Below are 16134 nucleotides of genomic sequence, written 5' to 3'. Positions count from 1 at the left end.
CCAGTGTGCTGCCTGATCACACAGTTAGTTCAGGAGATGCACACTGGAAAGGAAAGGGACTGTCCCTCCTGAATCAGTCCAAGACCAAGGAGACACACAAAGAAGGCAAGTCATTTCCTGCCGGCCAGCTCTCCCCTAGACTAGATTCTCACCTCAGTCACCACCGTGAGCCCTCACTAGCGCACACCCATGTGCTAATGGGGCTCCAGCAACTCTGCTGCCTCCCACTAGGCACCAGAATCACTATTTCACATGGACCTGGAAACAGGAAATAGCCACAACTCAAAAACCTAAGAGGCCCAATTCCCCACAAGGACATAAACATGGCAGATCCCCACTGTTCTGATATAGCAGCTCCCACGTGGGAGAATGTCTGCTTCATCTTTCATGTCTTCTCATTCATAAAAGCGGTGTCCCTTGAGACCACAGTACACTGCTTCCATGAATGTCTCCATGCTTCTGCTTTTACATGATGAATGCAGGAAGCAGGAGAGACCAAGTGGGCTGTGCTTGGAAGCCTTTAGGGTAGTGGTTCTCAACCTTCGGGTCATGTCCCCTTTAGAGGTCCAATATCAGATATCCTACATATCAAATATTTGCATTACAATTCATAACAGCAGCAACATTACAGTTATAAAGTCAAAATGAAATAATTTTATGGTTGGGGGTCACCACAACATGAGGAACTGCACTAAAGGGTCGCAGCGTTAGGAAGGTCGAGAAGTATTGCTTTAGGGAAATATAGGAATACACCAGGTAGTGGACTGCAGCAGAGGCAGAAGCTTTGAGTCCCATCCAGGTTGCTGATGTAATGCTGGTCCACATTCTAAGCCAAGAGAGACTGATTTTCCTATCTTGGTACAAACGGTAGTTAAATCAGGAAATAAAAAAGTAGTATTTTTCACCATGATGTTTTAAGAACAAACATGGGAAGGAATGAAGATGTCAGGAAGGGTTTTATGAAGCTGTAATGTTAATTCTGTAATTCACAGATTAAACCCTACAGAGACCTCAGAAGACAGGCTTCAAAAGCTTTTGAGAAAATAGTTTAAGAAAATGTCCAGATAAAGATGCTAGCGACCTCTCATTGAGGCCCAAAGAAATGGAAGAGCAGCTTCAGGGCTTCTGGTTTGTGTGACTCCTTTCCACAGCCCAGCAGGTTTCTCCTAGAAACAGCCCTCCTATGGCCACCCACAGCATCTAAAGGCCAACAGCTGGGTTAGAGAGGCCACTGCACCTAACTACAATGCCCAGTCTGTGCTTATAACACAAGCAGCCACAAGGAACCATCAAGCCGAATCTACTTATTTGACCAAAAATAGCTCCTGTGGGTTAGAATGTGATGTTCACAACAATCCTGAGTTCCTATAGAATAGAATATGATGCTCACAGTAGCCCTGAGCTCCTCCTACAGGTTAGAATGTGATGCTCACAATGGTCCTGAGTTCCTCTATTTTAGAATGTGATGTTCACAATAATCCTGAGTTCCTATAGAATAGAATGTGATGTTCACAACAGTCCTGAGTTCCTCTAGGTTAGAACATGATGTTCACAATAGTCCTGACTTCCAGTATTACTCTCCTCATTGAAGCAGCCCCAGGGTAATGTCATTCAGAGGCATTTCATGATAATTCCATCAAAGCAATGCATTTGGGGGATGTGCTCTGGTCAGTAAAGGTGACACTCTTCCACCCTCTCATTTTCCCTTATTACGTTACCTACATGGAACCTTAAAATTGCCATTTGTTTTACAGATCTGTGAAATTCTTATTTCAAAGACCTGGGTTAGTCCCACCCATCACCTAACATTCAAAAAAACTTAACAGCTCATTACACTACAGGACATGTACATACAATAAGGCCTTTGTCCTTCAAAGAAAAACATAATTTTCAACAGAGTCAGCTTCCAGAAGCCAAGGGAACTGACATCCAAAAGCTAATATAAACACCAAGGCCTGTGTCAAGATTTCAAAGTTAGCTTCACTGATGGGGCTGGAGGTGACCAGGCTTCGAGGGCCAGCCACTGGACTTGGGGCATTTTTCACTGTGACTTTTGGAAGTGGAAGAAACTCCCTGCCCTGCAGCTCCTGCCTTGTCAGCAACCACTCTGCTCTTGACAGCAGGATATTCCTACAAGAGGGATCATTCCTTTCATCACAATACAAACAGCTCTTAATGTCTAAGAGAGTCTGTATTTTCAAATGCAACTATATTTGCTTTTTAAGGGGGGGGAGGTGCGTGTTGTTCTAGTGATTATTTAGGATGTTGTTAATAGAGGAGGGTGACCTTTTGTGACAAGCTTTCTGGGAGAGTCATGTTTTGGAACGTGGAGTTCCATTCTGGGGAGAGCCATCCCAAGTGTTAACCTAAACTATAAACAGGAAACTCCAGCCCTGCTCCCACTCAAGTCTCAAGGTCCTGGACCTCTCAGTGACGCTATAGGGCAGTTGGAAAGATCATGACAAGTTCTTCAGAACTTCATCCCTTAAGGCAGGAACTCAACCAAGTTCTGCATACGGACAACACACAATGCATGCATGGAAGGAAGGAAGGGGGTGCTCTCGGAGGGAGAGCAAAGCCAAAGCAGCATATGTGTGCTGGGTCCACATGCTCAAATTCAGCCAAGTTCATCTGGTCTGAGCTCTGTGTAGAACAAGACCCTGTGCTACTGGGGCACACAGTCAAGCGGACTGTATCACACTCTCTCCAAGGCCTGCTCAGTGCTGAATTTCACTTGGTGCCTCCTGCCTACCTCTTCCTGATGCAGTGGCAAATACCACCAAAGGACAACTGGGTCTCACTGAGCATTCCACACTCATTAGTTGTCGAAGTTAGACACAGATCAAGCAAGTGAACGCGTCAGAATGAGAAACCAAGCAAACCACCTTGCCAACCTCCAAATGTGCCGGGGCTTCCTGTCTGTGTACAAAAAGAACCAAAGTTACCTTCCCTTGAGACCCATTGTCTACTCTGAGCAAATTCAGAGGGAACACATTTCCCAGGCATTGACAATCAATTGTATTAGGAGTCCAAGCACTTAGAAGGATCCCAGACAGTGATTCCACACACTCCCAGATGGGAGCCTTTCTCACAGTCCAGAACAGGTTTAGAGAATTTACATATTTTAACTCACACCCTGGTGTGAAAGAGCATCACCATGAAGAGGAGGCTATCAAGATACAGAAATATTCCACAACTTACCTAAAGCCACACAACCATTAAGGGCTAGAGTTTAGAACTATACTGCAATTCCTAAGGTGTGTGCTTAATAAGTTTTGAGCCCAAAACTGGTTTACGGCATAATACAATTGACCCTCCACATCCATGGGGTAAAAGTAATCTAGATATAATTTAAAGCATACAGGAGGCTGTGCATGAGTTATAGGCAAATGCTCTCCAACTTTATATAAGGGGCATAAGCATCCGAGGCACCCAGGAAATGTCACATTTTTTAAAAAGTCTTTGCCTTTAGTAATAATCCCCTTGACACTGTTTACAAAGGGCTTTCACAAACATCATCTCATTGAACCCACCAACTAAAATGAGACTTATATAGCCTCAGCGGCTTTCCCAGAGCCCATAACTAAGGCTCAGAGAGATGTTAAGTGACAGATAACTACTAACTGACCTGGGTAAAACTTGATCCCACACCCTCAGACACAAAGTCACCTTCCAATGCTGTATATCGCTGGTAAAAACGGGCATTAAAATTTTTGTGAGCAAAGAACGTATTTTGACTTGAAGACTTAGATTTTAAGATATTAAATCATATCATAATATTTTTAAAGCACCATTAACAGTTTAATAGAGCAAACTTAAATGTTTATAATGGTAAGTTTTAATATTACTCAGACTCTTTTATATTGTTGTTCTTATTCCTAAGAAAAGAAATATGCCTCTGTGTGGCCTGATCCATTCTTCATTTAACCATAAAAACATTCCAAAACATGCTTAAAAGGTATATTACCTCTGTCCATGAAATTAGTTTTGTTTTGGTACCTTTTAAATTTTCATGTGGTATTTATGTATTCACTTTTGGTAAGATCTTTTAAAATCAAAGTTGGAAAACGTTGTGATCTTTGCATTAATTTTTCAAAATCCCTATGGCAATCTTAGCTTGGATTATTGACAACAGGGTTCCAAGCAAATCCCTTGTATGGTCAATTCAGTCTCCTAAGCAAACGCCCAGCAGCTCTCAGGCGGACAAGGACCGTTCCTGTCGTAGACCATCCAGGGTAATGATGAGAAAGTTCCCACTTTGTAATTGTCCTTCAATTATCAGTGTAATTTTCTTCCACATTTCATAACTCTGGTTTTGTCTTCTCAAACGCCTTTGCCTTGTCCCCTGCCTTTCACCTTCTCTTCCTGCCTCCATAACTACAGTCCGTTTCACTTACGTAAGGATCCCATTACGTATTTTTCTGTCAAGATGGCCCTTCTGGTTAACGTTGCAGATTCAGGTTTTAAATCTCCATTCAAATCCCAAGCATATGTCCCTAATGTTTATTTCTATGAAGACAGTCATCCAGTCCTGATCTCTCTACAGATCGAGATGCACATTTTAAGAGACTATGGGGCGTTTTCAAAATACCTCTTTCCAAGAGACAGTAGCCAATGTCTTAGGTCTTCAGTGAAACTGGGCTGGAGAGATGGCTCAGTGGTTAGGGGTACTTGCTCCTCTTCCAGAGGACCAGAGTTCAATTCCCAGCACCCACATGATGCCTCACATCTGTCTGCTGTTCCAGCTTCAAGGGAGTCAACACTTGCGGCTTGCAGTGACGCCTACACTCATGCATATCCCTATGGTAACCAATTTGCTCAGTGGGTGACGCAACACAGTAGAGCACAGGATCTCTGTAAGAGTGAGGAGAGACTGGCACCCCAAAAAGGGTTTCAGTGGGGCGTTCTGAGAGCAAACCACTGTTCATCCTAGCAGCAGTGCTAAACGCTGAGCAAGCAGCTGCACGACACTGACAGCCTCCATGTCATTCACCCCACCAGGGCACTGGTGGGAGTATTCTCCCAACACCGACTTCTCACCACGCCTCCTTTCCGTCCCCACTACACACCATGCGATGCTTGCTGTCACCTGACCACACCACAGCTCTGCAGTCTGCTTCCCAGACTCCGGCCTCTCCACTCTAAACATCTGCCACAAGAGCTCCTACAGGCATTTAAATGACACATCCTATTGTTTCATGTGGCTTGCAAGAATGTTAAATGGCCCCTTCTGACCCCAATAACATGCGTGGGACTTTTTTCCCTATTATGACATGCAAGGGCTCCCAGGCTGGTTCATTTAGAGCTTTTACCTCCAGTTCCATCGGAGCTTCAAGAGCCTTGGACTGGCTCTTCCCACAACCCAAGCACACACTCCTCTTCCTCCTGCAATGCCTTGCCCAGACCGTGTTACCAGCCCCTGCCTCCACCAAGGTCTCACCACCGGAATGCAATTTTATCTATAACCTAAGTGAGCTGAAGTCTGTCGTAAGTTTCTCTGTCATTCTTGTAAACCTTTTTGGGTTTGTTGTTTCTTCTTTATGTTTTTATTGTTTTCTGTTTATGACTTTATTGTACCAGGTATTGAACTTAGAACCCATCCTGGGAACGCACTCTAACACTGACCTATATACTCCAAAGCCTTAAAAAATTGTTTTTCATCTTGAAGGTCTCCTATCACTAAGTCATCCTTGTTAACCTTAAACTTAGGATCCTCCTGCCTCACCCTCCCAAGTAATTTGGATCATAGGCTTAAGGGAATAGGCCCAGCTTATAAACCCTTTTTATGCATCTATACTTCTACCCCACCAGGCTGTGGGTAAAAATCTGTCCCATTGGGCTTGAGGAGTCAAAGCACCCAAGCAGCACAATGACTTTAACATGGATCAGGCTAGAACTAATGGAACAAAACGGAAGCAGAGAGAGGTATAGAATGAAGAAAAAAGTACCGTGGGACTGAATTTATAGCCTGCTCCTCCTAACACCTTGAGCAACGTTCTATAAAATTAGAACTAGGAATCAACAGGTCTCCAAACACACACCCAGGTCACTTGATGACTGGCCCTAAGTCCACTGAGCACACCTGGTCTCCACACACGAGAAGGAGAGGCGACTGCCCTAGCTTGTTTTAATCACAAAGGCTTCTGGATATCACCAACCACTCTGAGTGCCACAGACTGTGTGAGAAGCTGAGACCCTCTACTTACCCAACCGACGATTATTCACTGGTTTTATTTTTCCTGGTCCCCGGCTGCCTGGCTCTCTACTTCTGTTCTCCCAGCCTCACTCAGTGTAGCAGGGGGCACACCCCATCCTCAGTGTTAGTCTCTCTACTTGAAACATGGGCTACTATTGATGCACAAGGTGAAAGCAGGGCTGCATTCGAGGGGGCTGGGAAGGGGGGCAATGGGTAAGTGAGCAGCCAAGGCGGGTACACTTAGGTCTGGAGCTAGGTCGAGACTTCCACAAGGCAGGCCAGGAAAATCCCCATGATGCCAGACCACTAGGCAGTTTTTCCAGAAGGACGGAGCACCGCAGCTCAGCCCTATCTCTGCCAATGAAAGTACAAGTGAAGGTGACCCCACAGGCACGGAGATGTAAATACCCTACAAGAAAGGAGGCCCCACTCCCATGGAAAGTTTTCCTTAATATTTAATAGAGAGCAAGGGGAAAACTCAGACCAGGGCCCACAGAACGCTGAACCAATAAGGAGCAGCTGCAACCAGCCAACTCAAGTAGGAGGGACATAAGCCTCGCTAAGCTTTACTGACGTAATTGAGTTGGGTCACAGAGAAGGATGTCTATGATATCACCCCTAGGCCTCTTCTCCACAGGCTTTTTTTTTTTTTTTTTTTTTTTTTTTTTTTTTTTTGCAGGGGGTATTCTGTTCTGACAAACATCTATAGACTAGTTCATCTGAGGAAATAATAATTTAGAGGATAATACCAACATAGTAATAGCAGAAAAATAATCATCCCAGGGGACTTCCTACAGTCTAAGCCCTAAGCTAAACATTTGATGTTCCACATCACTGAATTCTCATGGCAACCTCACAGGCTAGACTGATATCCACTGATATCCATTCCACTTTCCATGTGAGGAAACAGGCTTAGAGGATGACATAACTATCTGCCTTCACCACCCCTTAGATGTGAGACCAGGCTTTTTTTTTTCTTTTTGGTTTTTCGAGGCAGGGTTTCTTTGTGTAGGCCTGGCTGTCCTGGATCTCCCTCTGGAGACCAGGCTAGCCTCGAACTCACAGAGATCCACCTGGCTCTGCCTCCTGAATGCTGGGATTAAAGGCGTGCGCTACCACCGCCTGGCTGAGACCAGGCTTCTTAAATTCCTAAACTAGACCCCCTCCCCAAAATGACAGGATGCCAAGCAAAAGTTGCATCTACCCTTGAAACGGTGTCCGTATTCCAAAACCAGTTTGTGCTACCAGCTCAAAAAACATTCTGTGAGCCATCGTGTGGTTGCTAGGCACTGAACTCAGGACCTCTGGAAGACCCATGAGCCATCTCTCCAGCCCTCAAAACTCATTCTGACTCCTCCCACAGAGCCCTGAGCTGGCCGGGTGGAGGTGACCGACCAGCAGAAGCAGAGTGCTGAAGCGGAGAGCTGAGTGCCCATCCCAGTTCCGCCTCAGGGCCTCCATAGCCTCTGGTGTGCTCTGCTCCCCTGGGCCTAGAAAACTGTGGAGAAGTAATGGTCTCAGAGCTGGCCTTTGTCAATTTGCCAGCACAACTGTTCAAGTAACCTTTCCTCAAAAGTGGTTCTATGTGAAAGGCAGTCAGCCAACATTACCTAAAACACAACAAAAGCAAATATAAATAAATAAATTGGATCACTTCTGAAATGACCTGAGACATTTTTGAGAAAGGGACACGGCTCTCTCTACATGTGCACATTGCAAGCCCAATGTCTCTGACTCAACAGACTGCTTCATATCCCAGCACACACTGGCACAGGATTCGAATCCTACTGCAACCAGGGGCCTAACATGAGCCCTCATGATCTCTGCCATACTCCAGGCAGTGAGAACGTGAACCGTGGAAAACAGAAGGATTCTGTAGATCTGAAACCCCAAAGGCGGAGGCAGCTGAGACTCGGAGATGCTCGAGCTGCTCCTTGGGCGATAGAGGACTTTTGTGATTGTGAAAGTGGAAGACAAGCAGGACAAGGTCGGCTCTGTTAAGCTGTGCAGTCAGCTCCAAGATAGGTGGGGCCTGCTTCTTGTAACGGGGAACTCGCATGGCTTTTTATGAGCGAGGGCCCATTTCTGCATTGCACCTCTGGATTTAAAAGAGGAAATTTCAACCTCAGGAATAATGTTTTTTGCTGAACAAAATGTACGCCAAACTAAGCTCCGACTTCTGGATTTCAGTGTCCCAGACTCCAAAGTTATCTCAGGTTTCTAGTCCTGGGCGGAACTCACTGGCTCCCACCACTTCCTCAGCTGCAGCGAGGTGGGGAAAGACCGAGAAGTGTGGACACCCCTCCTCCGGTACTTGGTGAGTTTCGAGGTGGCCGTGGGGCAGAGAGCTGCAGCAGGGTCATGTACCTGAGTGTGACTGGCCCCCAACAGCAGGACTTTGGGACAGGCATCGACATGTTGTCCTGGGCATTATTGGAGAACTAACTCTAGCAGGAGGGAACTCATGAAACAAAACAGTTTGAGGTTCCTCGGTCCCCTTAAAGATCATAAGGTGCAAAGACTCTGTTTTGCGTTTTCACCAAACAATAAAGCACACGTTTCTCCAGAGTACACTGCCTGCCTGGATCCCCAGAACTGGTCCCACCTCTCACCTCTGCCCTGGAATTCAGGGACTGAAGACTCAGCACCCACCCACCTTTAAAAGAGGTTCCCTTGCCACCTAACAGACTATTCTTGGACCACTGCAGGTTCTGGCAGGATGCTCTGGCCTGTGAAACTGATCAATCCGGGTGAAACTGTTCCTTTCTGCTCACTATGTCCACTGCAGTCCTGATCCTCAGAGCGTCCACAGAAACATGTTTATTCTATCTCTGAACTACTCCGAACCTTAAAAGTTAAATCAGGCTGAGCGGATTCTCTGGGGTTTTTCAAGTCCTGACACTGTAATTACAGTCAGGACTTGGTGCCACTGACTCCCTCCAACTGTAGCTTCGTTCATCTTTTTTAAGCATACATTGAAGGTTGGCTTTTTTTTTTCATACATGTTATGAAACAAGAGAGGAGCTTACACCCAGCCTTAACTACTTTATTCCAAAAAAGCTGGACCAACCCAAACTAAATATTCCTATGTCCCTAATCCAAAACTGAGTTAAACTATCACATGTCTTCCAATATTCATACGTAAACCTCACTCAGGACCAAGGCTCCCTGCAGGTCAGCTGAAATCGTAAAGAGATTTTTGCTTTCATACAGTGTGACTAACTGCTAACTAACTGAGCTCTGAATGGCTCAAAGGAACAAAACAAAATCATTCAAGGAAGGCCTGAAGGTAAGGAAATTTCAACAGGCTTTTTCCTTTCTCCTCTTAGCCTAACAGCTAGCCCATTTCTCCTAGTTATGAGTGTGTGCTCAAGACAGACAGCCATGACCCTGAGTGTTAGCTCAGTAATTTTGATAAATAAAATATTAAATACTGTGCAGATAAAGTATGACCTTCACCAGCTACTGAATTTCATAAAGCTCGGCCTCCTCATCTTCAAAAAGACCAGAAAACTCTCAAAGGATTTTTATGGGGATCAAGTTAAATAATGCAGGCTTCGGAAACTGCCTGGCAAATAAATAAGGTTTTGGAAATGTTTGCTTGCGAATACTATCAATTTACTAAATATATCTCTTTTCCAACCAAAGCACAAAAATACCAAGCAGCCTCCTGACCATCCAGCAAGAAATCCATGGGTGTAGCAGATCCCCTGTGAACTCTAATAGAGTGGACAAAGAGAGAAATGCTCACCACCCACTCTCACGCAGTCTGACTAAGCGTCACAGACGTATGGGAAGCAACAGCACTGACAACATGGGCTCATCCTTCTAAACCCCTGCCAAAGTCATGGTCAGAGAGCCCTGGGCTTAGCAGCCAGGGAAGGAGTCTGAAGGAATAATGGGTGAGACCTACTGCCAGGATCCCAAGAAAAGACTGAGGCTTATCCTCTACAGATGCCTCTAAATGTTCTTTCTGTCCTGAAGAACTTAAGTGATACTTTTATAAAGCACATAACAAATAACTCTAATGTCAATTTTCATACTACTAAGTCTCCACATTGAAAGAAAGGCACTGTCTATCTTGGGGATAGGAATACCAGGAAAGGAAAACGCTTTGTGGGGAATGTTTAATAATATTACTTTGTAATAGTTTGCAAAATTCAAAATGTATATTTAAACTTCACAAATAGTAATATCACCAAACAGAAAAGTAATACGTTCACATGTAGAGCTCTCAGCATATTTAAATATTCCTTGGGATAATCTCTGCTAAGATGTTGAGAATAAAATAAAAATCATTTATTCACAGTATACAAGTAAATGAAAAGGGAAGCCTATATTATTCACATGCTACACTTGTAAATCTGTACCCAAGACAATTTTTAAACTCAGAACTTATTTCCAACAAGCCCTTTAGTAAAGACGTTAAGGCAGCAGCTTATGGACACGAAGGATCACCTCTCATTAGACAGCGGTGCTCATGGTCTCAGCCAATGACAAGCACGTTTACCTGTTTCTGTTGATGTCTTTAGTCCAGAGCCTGATAATCACTTAATGCAAGCACAAACTCATTTATCATTTCTTAACGTTGACCTCATCTCTTGTCACAAAGGAGTCCAGGTCCTTTAGGCATAGATAGTGTGGCTTTTGTCTGAGCAGAGTCAGATGCTCTGTGGTTCCCTACTGCTGATTAGGATAACACGCCATCATCGCTTTAGGAATCTGCCCTTAAACGCCTTAAGGTATTTCCAACAGGATTTTATGACGTGTAATTTTAACTAAGTTTTGCCAAAAGTAAATGGCGTGTAAAACACTCTTCAGCAAAAAAATGTTGCTCTTTGTAGATCTATATGTCTCTCAAAAAATCTTTTTAGTAAAACTTAATCTCCTCCAAGTAGCTATTTTTTTTTTCAGAATTATCAGTAGTTTTAGCTAAAATAACTTGAAATAAATGATCTGTTTGAGTTTACTAGACACGGCCAGTACTAACCAAGCATTTGACAGCCAAGTGTCGGTTAAGAATAGGTCCTTCTTCCTGACCTGTGCTTCCAAATCAGAAAAGAAGCCTGTATTACAGAGCTTAAGCTAGAGCAGGCAAAGAAATTCGAGAAATCAACCCAAGATTACATCTTGCCCTAGGTTTGTCCTTTGTGACGGTTATCTCTTTCCCTTCTCAAGTATCTTATCCTTGACCACTGTACCTAAATGCTATCTCAGCATTTCCCTGCTGAGCTCGGAGGGTAGAGCCGGTGCATAAAGTGGAGTGGCAGTGATATCTATGACTTCATTGTAGTGGCAGGCATTCCAAACTGTAGCTTTCCTGAAACAGTGTACCAAGTCCATCTTGACTTTTGCTTGTACAACAGTGATGTCAGAGATAAGGATTCTCAGCCTGATGAGGTAGAAATTGTCAAAATCCATAAAACTAGGAAATTCAGCTAGATGCAGTGCACAAGCTATGTGCAATTCGGTAATGATCAAAACCAATTTTAAGACAGTTATTCTGTGATGTTTAGCAGATGCACTTGCCTGAGACAGCAGTTAAGTTTGCTTCCCCTGACTTGTCCACTTACCAAGCACACACACATAATGCAGGGGTTGTCTGTGATAAATGGAATTTGGAGAACTTCCCCTTCATTTTCACATTTTGCAACAGATCCTGAAATGAAGATGGAAATATTTTTAAACTTAAGTCTATCTTAATGGAATCTTATTATAAAATCTTACCTTTTATGCTAGTAGTCTGAAATGCATAATGCTTTAAGTTATCAAGCTCACACAAACAAATCTCCCCAAATCTATATGAAATAGTTTTACTTAACACAGTTTTTTTAAGTCACTGCAGTACGTAGATAGGTTTTCTGTTTTCAGTTGGTTTAAGCACATATTTAATAATGCTAGTGCTCTGGAAGGCATTTCAGCTACACGCAGACTCACACACCAAACTGGTCATTGGGGAAGATTTTAAATTTGAACGAAATTCAGGACTATGTCAAAAAACGGGCCCTTCAGGTGGATCTGCCCACTGTTGTGAGTTGAAATCATTTTTTAAAACGCAATCTCTTTTCTCTTAGAAATTTTCTGTTTTCTGCACCAGGTGTCAGTAAAGCATGTCCTTCAAAATAACAGCCGAGGTCTTCACCTGCCTGAAAACATATAATTATTATATCCTGCTATTAGTAACCTTTAAAAATAAGATCGTTTCTTTAAATTCAAGGTCTGGAAAGCCATGCTTTAAAAACGCTGCCTAGCACAGTGGATTTATTGGAATCCTATGGAGTGAGAAAAGGAGATGTGCGGGAAACGGCGCTGTCTTTTTCTTAATTGCATGGGGGGGTTAAGATTAAAACAAGGATTGATTAAAAGATTCAATGTAAGTAAATCAAGGAATTTCTCAACTTCAAACATCAGAGTATAATCACTCCGTCAAAGACAGCAGTCACACACACACACACACACACACACCACACACACACACACACACACACACACATACACACCATCTCTTTACCTCAACATAGCCTTCCCACCCTTTTTCTCTGGGCTTCTCCGCATCCCCATCGCCCGCAAAGGGCAGGCAAGGTGGGCGCTCCCCACCTTCCCATCCCGGGCTAGCCAGTGCCGCTTCTCCCAAGAACCACCCCAGCGTCCCGGAGGACTGGTCCCTCCCGCCCCCACCCCCCTACCTGTCAGGAAGGAGGAAGCCAGAGACATGGGGACCCCGGAGCAATTGAGCAGCAGCAAGACGCAGCAGGTAATCCCAGGCGAGCGTCGGCAAGGACGCTCAGCCAGAGCCCTGACGCCGGAGAACCAGAGCATCGTCACCTGGAGGGAATCCCGGGCGACTGCAGGTCCCGCGTCGCCGCCTCTGCTCGGCGGCCGCCGCTCGCAGTCAAAAGGGCTGTGGGCCGGCGTGCCGGGAGACAGTCGGCGGAGGGAGGCGGGCGCCCGGAGCGGCGGGGGAGGAGTGGGGGCGCCCCGGGAGGAGGGGTCCTGCGGCCAGCCTCGGCCAATGCGGCGGCTTTTTTCTAAGGGAGTTGCTCGCAGCGGGTTAGCCGTCAGCCCCTCCGCGCCAGAGCAGGGCCGGGAGGAGGGGTGGAGGAGCGGCGGGAGCTGGGGATCGGAGGCGACGCTGCCGAGTGCGCTCGCCGTTCTGGAGCCGGGCTGGGCTTTCGCTCCCGGCGCGCGCAGCTCTGGCCGGGTCCCCGGGCTCTGTGTCCGGCCCGCGCGCTTGCTCGCTGCGAGAGACAAGGGCGCACCGGGCGCTGTGCGGAGCCCGCAGGGGTCGCACCGGGGACCACGATCCTCCCAGCTCAGGAGCGACAGTCGCTCCCGCGAACGCCGTGCCAGGCGGTCTAGCCCGCCCTGCAGCCCAGCGGCGGCCACCGGCCCCGGGGAGCTGCCGGAGCCGGGAAGGCGCGTCTCCAGCGCCCGGCGCACCGCCTCCTCCCGCGCGGAGGAGCCGCCCCCAGCCGGGATGCCACCACCCGCTCACGCCCGGAGCAGAAGAGCAGAAGACCCGGCGCCTCCCGCTGTCCCAGCTTCGGAAGGAGCCACGGACCGAGTGCAGGAGGGTCCCCCTCAACTTTTCACACCTCCTTGTCTCCCTCGGGGAAAATCGGGGGACTCAGGAAGCTGAGGGGACAGAGGGGCGAGTGGCCTTGGAGATGAGGCTCCGTGCTTATGCCACTGCGGGCCTGACACTAGGGAGGACAGAAGTTGGAGCCACAGGAAAGGTCGGCTAACACACGCACAGCGGCCAGCGCCTTTCTCCCTTAAAACGAGGATCCCTGGCTCAGACTCCGCCCTTCCCAGCCGGAGCTGCCCGGGACAGGGAGGTGCGTTAGACTAATCATTCATTCACTCGCGGGCCAGGGAGGGACCGCCGCCGCTAATCTCCGCCCGGGCCGCCTCCGTGGCGGCCTCCCAGCTGGGCGTGCGGTGGCAGCCACTACCCTGCAGCGCTTCTCGCCTGTGCGGGCCCTGGTGTCCCCCAGTCTCAGCCTTTGATCCCCTCACCCCGCCAACCGGTTCCCGCTGAGTCCCAGCCTCCCGCCAAGCGGTGGCTGGCTCTACTCAAAAGGGGTGCTAATCTAGAAACAAGACTTTTTATAACTACGTTATGAAGGCGCCAGGCGAGGATGAAGGGCGCTTGGCACATGTTGGAACGGATGGTCAGCTGTCTTTGGCGCCTACTGTGGGCACACGCTCCCCACCCGAAGAACATCCAGCAGGTGCCCACCCACATGCAGCGCCTTGCGGATCCAAACAATAATCGCTGACAGGCCAGAGAAGCTAAGCATTTTCTCCGTCTCAGACCGGAGTTTCAGGCAGCAGCGTTTGTAACTGTAGTGAGAACTCCTTTGACAGTGAGTCAGTCCCCTGACACACTTCTCCAGCTTCACCAACCACTCTCACCTGCCTCCCCCTCCCCCCACTCCCGCCCATTTGTTTTCATTTTGCAGTCATTTGGAGGCTTCTTTTAATGAGTGCGTTGTGGCCAACATCCCAACCCAGCGAGGACCACATCCCTGTGACGTGAGACAAGGGGAAGAAAGGCAAGCTGCCATTAGCTTAGCACGCTCCATTGCACTCTCAAAACAGATTTTGTGTAAAATTTAAATTAAAAGAGACAAAAGCCGATGTGGTTACTTGTTTTCCCCCAAATAACAAACACCACGGCTAGTTGCCTTGAAAGTCAAAGTGTTGAATGTTTCCCTGATTTCCAGACCCTACAGAAACGTTAAGATATAAACACACACACACACACACACACACACACACACACACACACAGAGAGAGAGAGAGAGAGACAGAGAGAGAGACAGACAGACAGACAGACAGAGAGACAGATAGACAGAGACAGAGAGACAGAGACAGACAGACAGACAAAGACAGTTTTACTCCCATGGGAACTAATTAGAAAATAAAAATTAAAAGTTAAAAAGATCTATTGCCACAGAAAAGCAGGCAGTCAGTCTCTACTATCTAAAATGTCTCTACTATCTAAACCGATTCTGCCTGGATGGGGTCTCTAGAAAACTTATTCGTTGTGATTCAGTTAAGGAAAAATGAATGATGGAGATCCTAGGAGACCTACTCTTGCCTTCAGGTGTCCGCAGATTTGGTTACAAGTACACTGCAAACTGCAAGGCATCTGAAGAGCATGCCTGTGTCACTCTGATACACTCTCCCTGGCACGGGCCTATCTCCTCAGTGTGCATGACTAATTTTAGGAGGGAATCTGGCTGTATGTGGCATTTCTATCATGGGCGGCCAGACCTTCCCCTTAGGGACAAACCAGAAATCCACCTGGAAAACCTTTCACCAGCCTGGAAGTTGTGGATGAGAAGGGAACTCAGTTCTTCCTGTGTTCCAACTCACAATGGGCTGCCTCCGAAGGACTCATCACAACTTTCCCCACCCAGCCATTGGTACTGCCACTCATGAGTACCACAGTCTACCAGCTGCCAACTGGTGCCTATCTAAGCCAAGCAGAGATATTCCAGGGTCAAGTGAGAAGGGAGCCAGAGGGAAGGGAAGAGAGAGGCAGGCGAAGAAGCCAGAGAAAGGCAGGGGGAAAGCATGCATTGAAAGGTATATAGTTTAGCTTCCATACTTAAACTAAATGGCATGGTGGTACCATCCAAATTCCCAAATAATCTTGACTGGAACCCAAAGGAGAAAAATAAAGGGGGGGGGGCTGGCTTGTGACATTGCTCAGGGGTGAGTAGGCAATGGGGCCCTAAGATTAGGGTTGAACTCAGGGCCTCTACTAGGCCCAGATCTGCAGCCTCCATAAAATAAATGTGTAAGCTGGCCAGATGAAAAAGGAGACACATCTTACAGTGAGTGTTGTCACATCTCTCAAACTATGATCTCGATTCCCGCTGAAAAGTTCACTGAACAAGCAATTTAGTAGCTTCAAAGTCACTGCC

The 16134-nt window shown here is 46.7% G+C and overlaps 1 protein-coding gene across 1 annotated transcript in view; it reads right to left on the bottom strand.

Annotated features, from left to right (window-relative positions):
• Bmper (BMP binding endothelial regulator) overlaps positions 1-13052 on the bottom strand; it is a 257107-nt gene extending 244055 nt beyond the window's left edge. The window contains exons 1-2 of the mRNA XM_059266725.1: positions 12883-13052; positions 11770-11855 (exon numbers count right to left, since the gene is read on the bottom strand). Of these exons, the coding sequence (XP_059122708.1) occupies positions 11770-11855; positions 12883-13015 (219 nt within the window). The 5' untranslated portion in view covers positions 13016-13052. The remainder of the gene's footprint in view (positions 1-11769; positions 11856-12882) is intronic.
• Positions 13053-16134: the final 3082 nt, after the last annotated feature.

This window comes from Peromyscus eremicus, chromosome 7 (genome assembly GCF_949786415.1).
Source record: "Peromyscus eremicus chromosome 7, PerEre_H2_v1, whole genome shotgun sequence".
Taxonomy (NCBI): Eukaryota; Metazoa; Chordata; class Mammalia; order Rodentia; family Cricetidae; genus Peromyscus; species Peromyscus eremicus.
The sequence above is the reverse complement of the archived record's forward strand: the minus strand, read 5'-3'. Positions and strand labels throughout refer to the sequence as shown.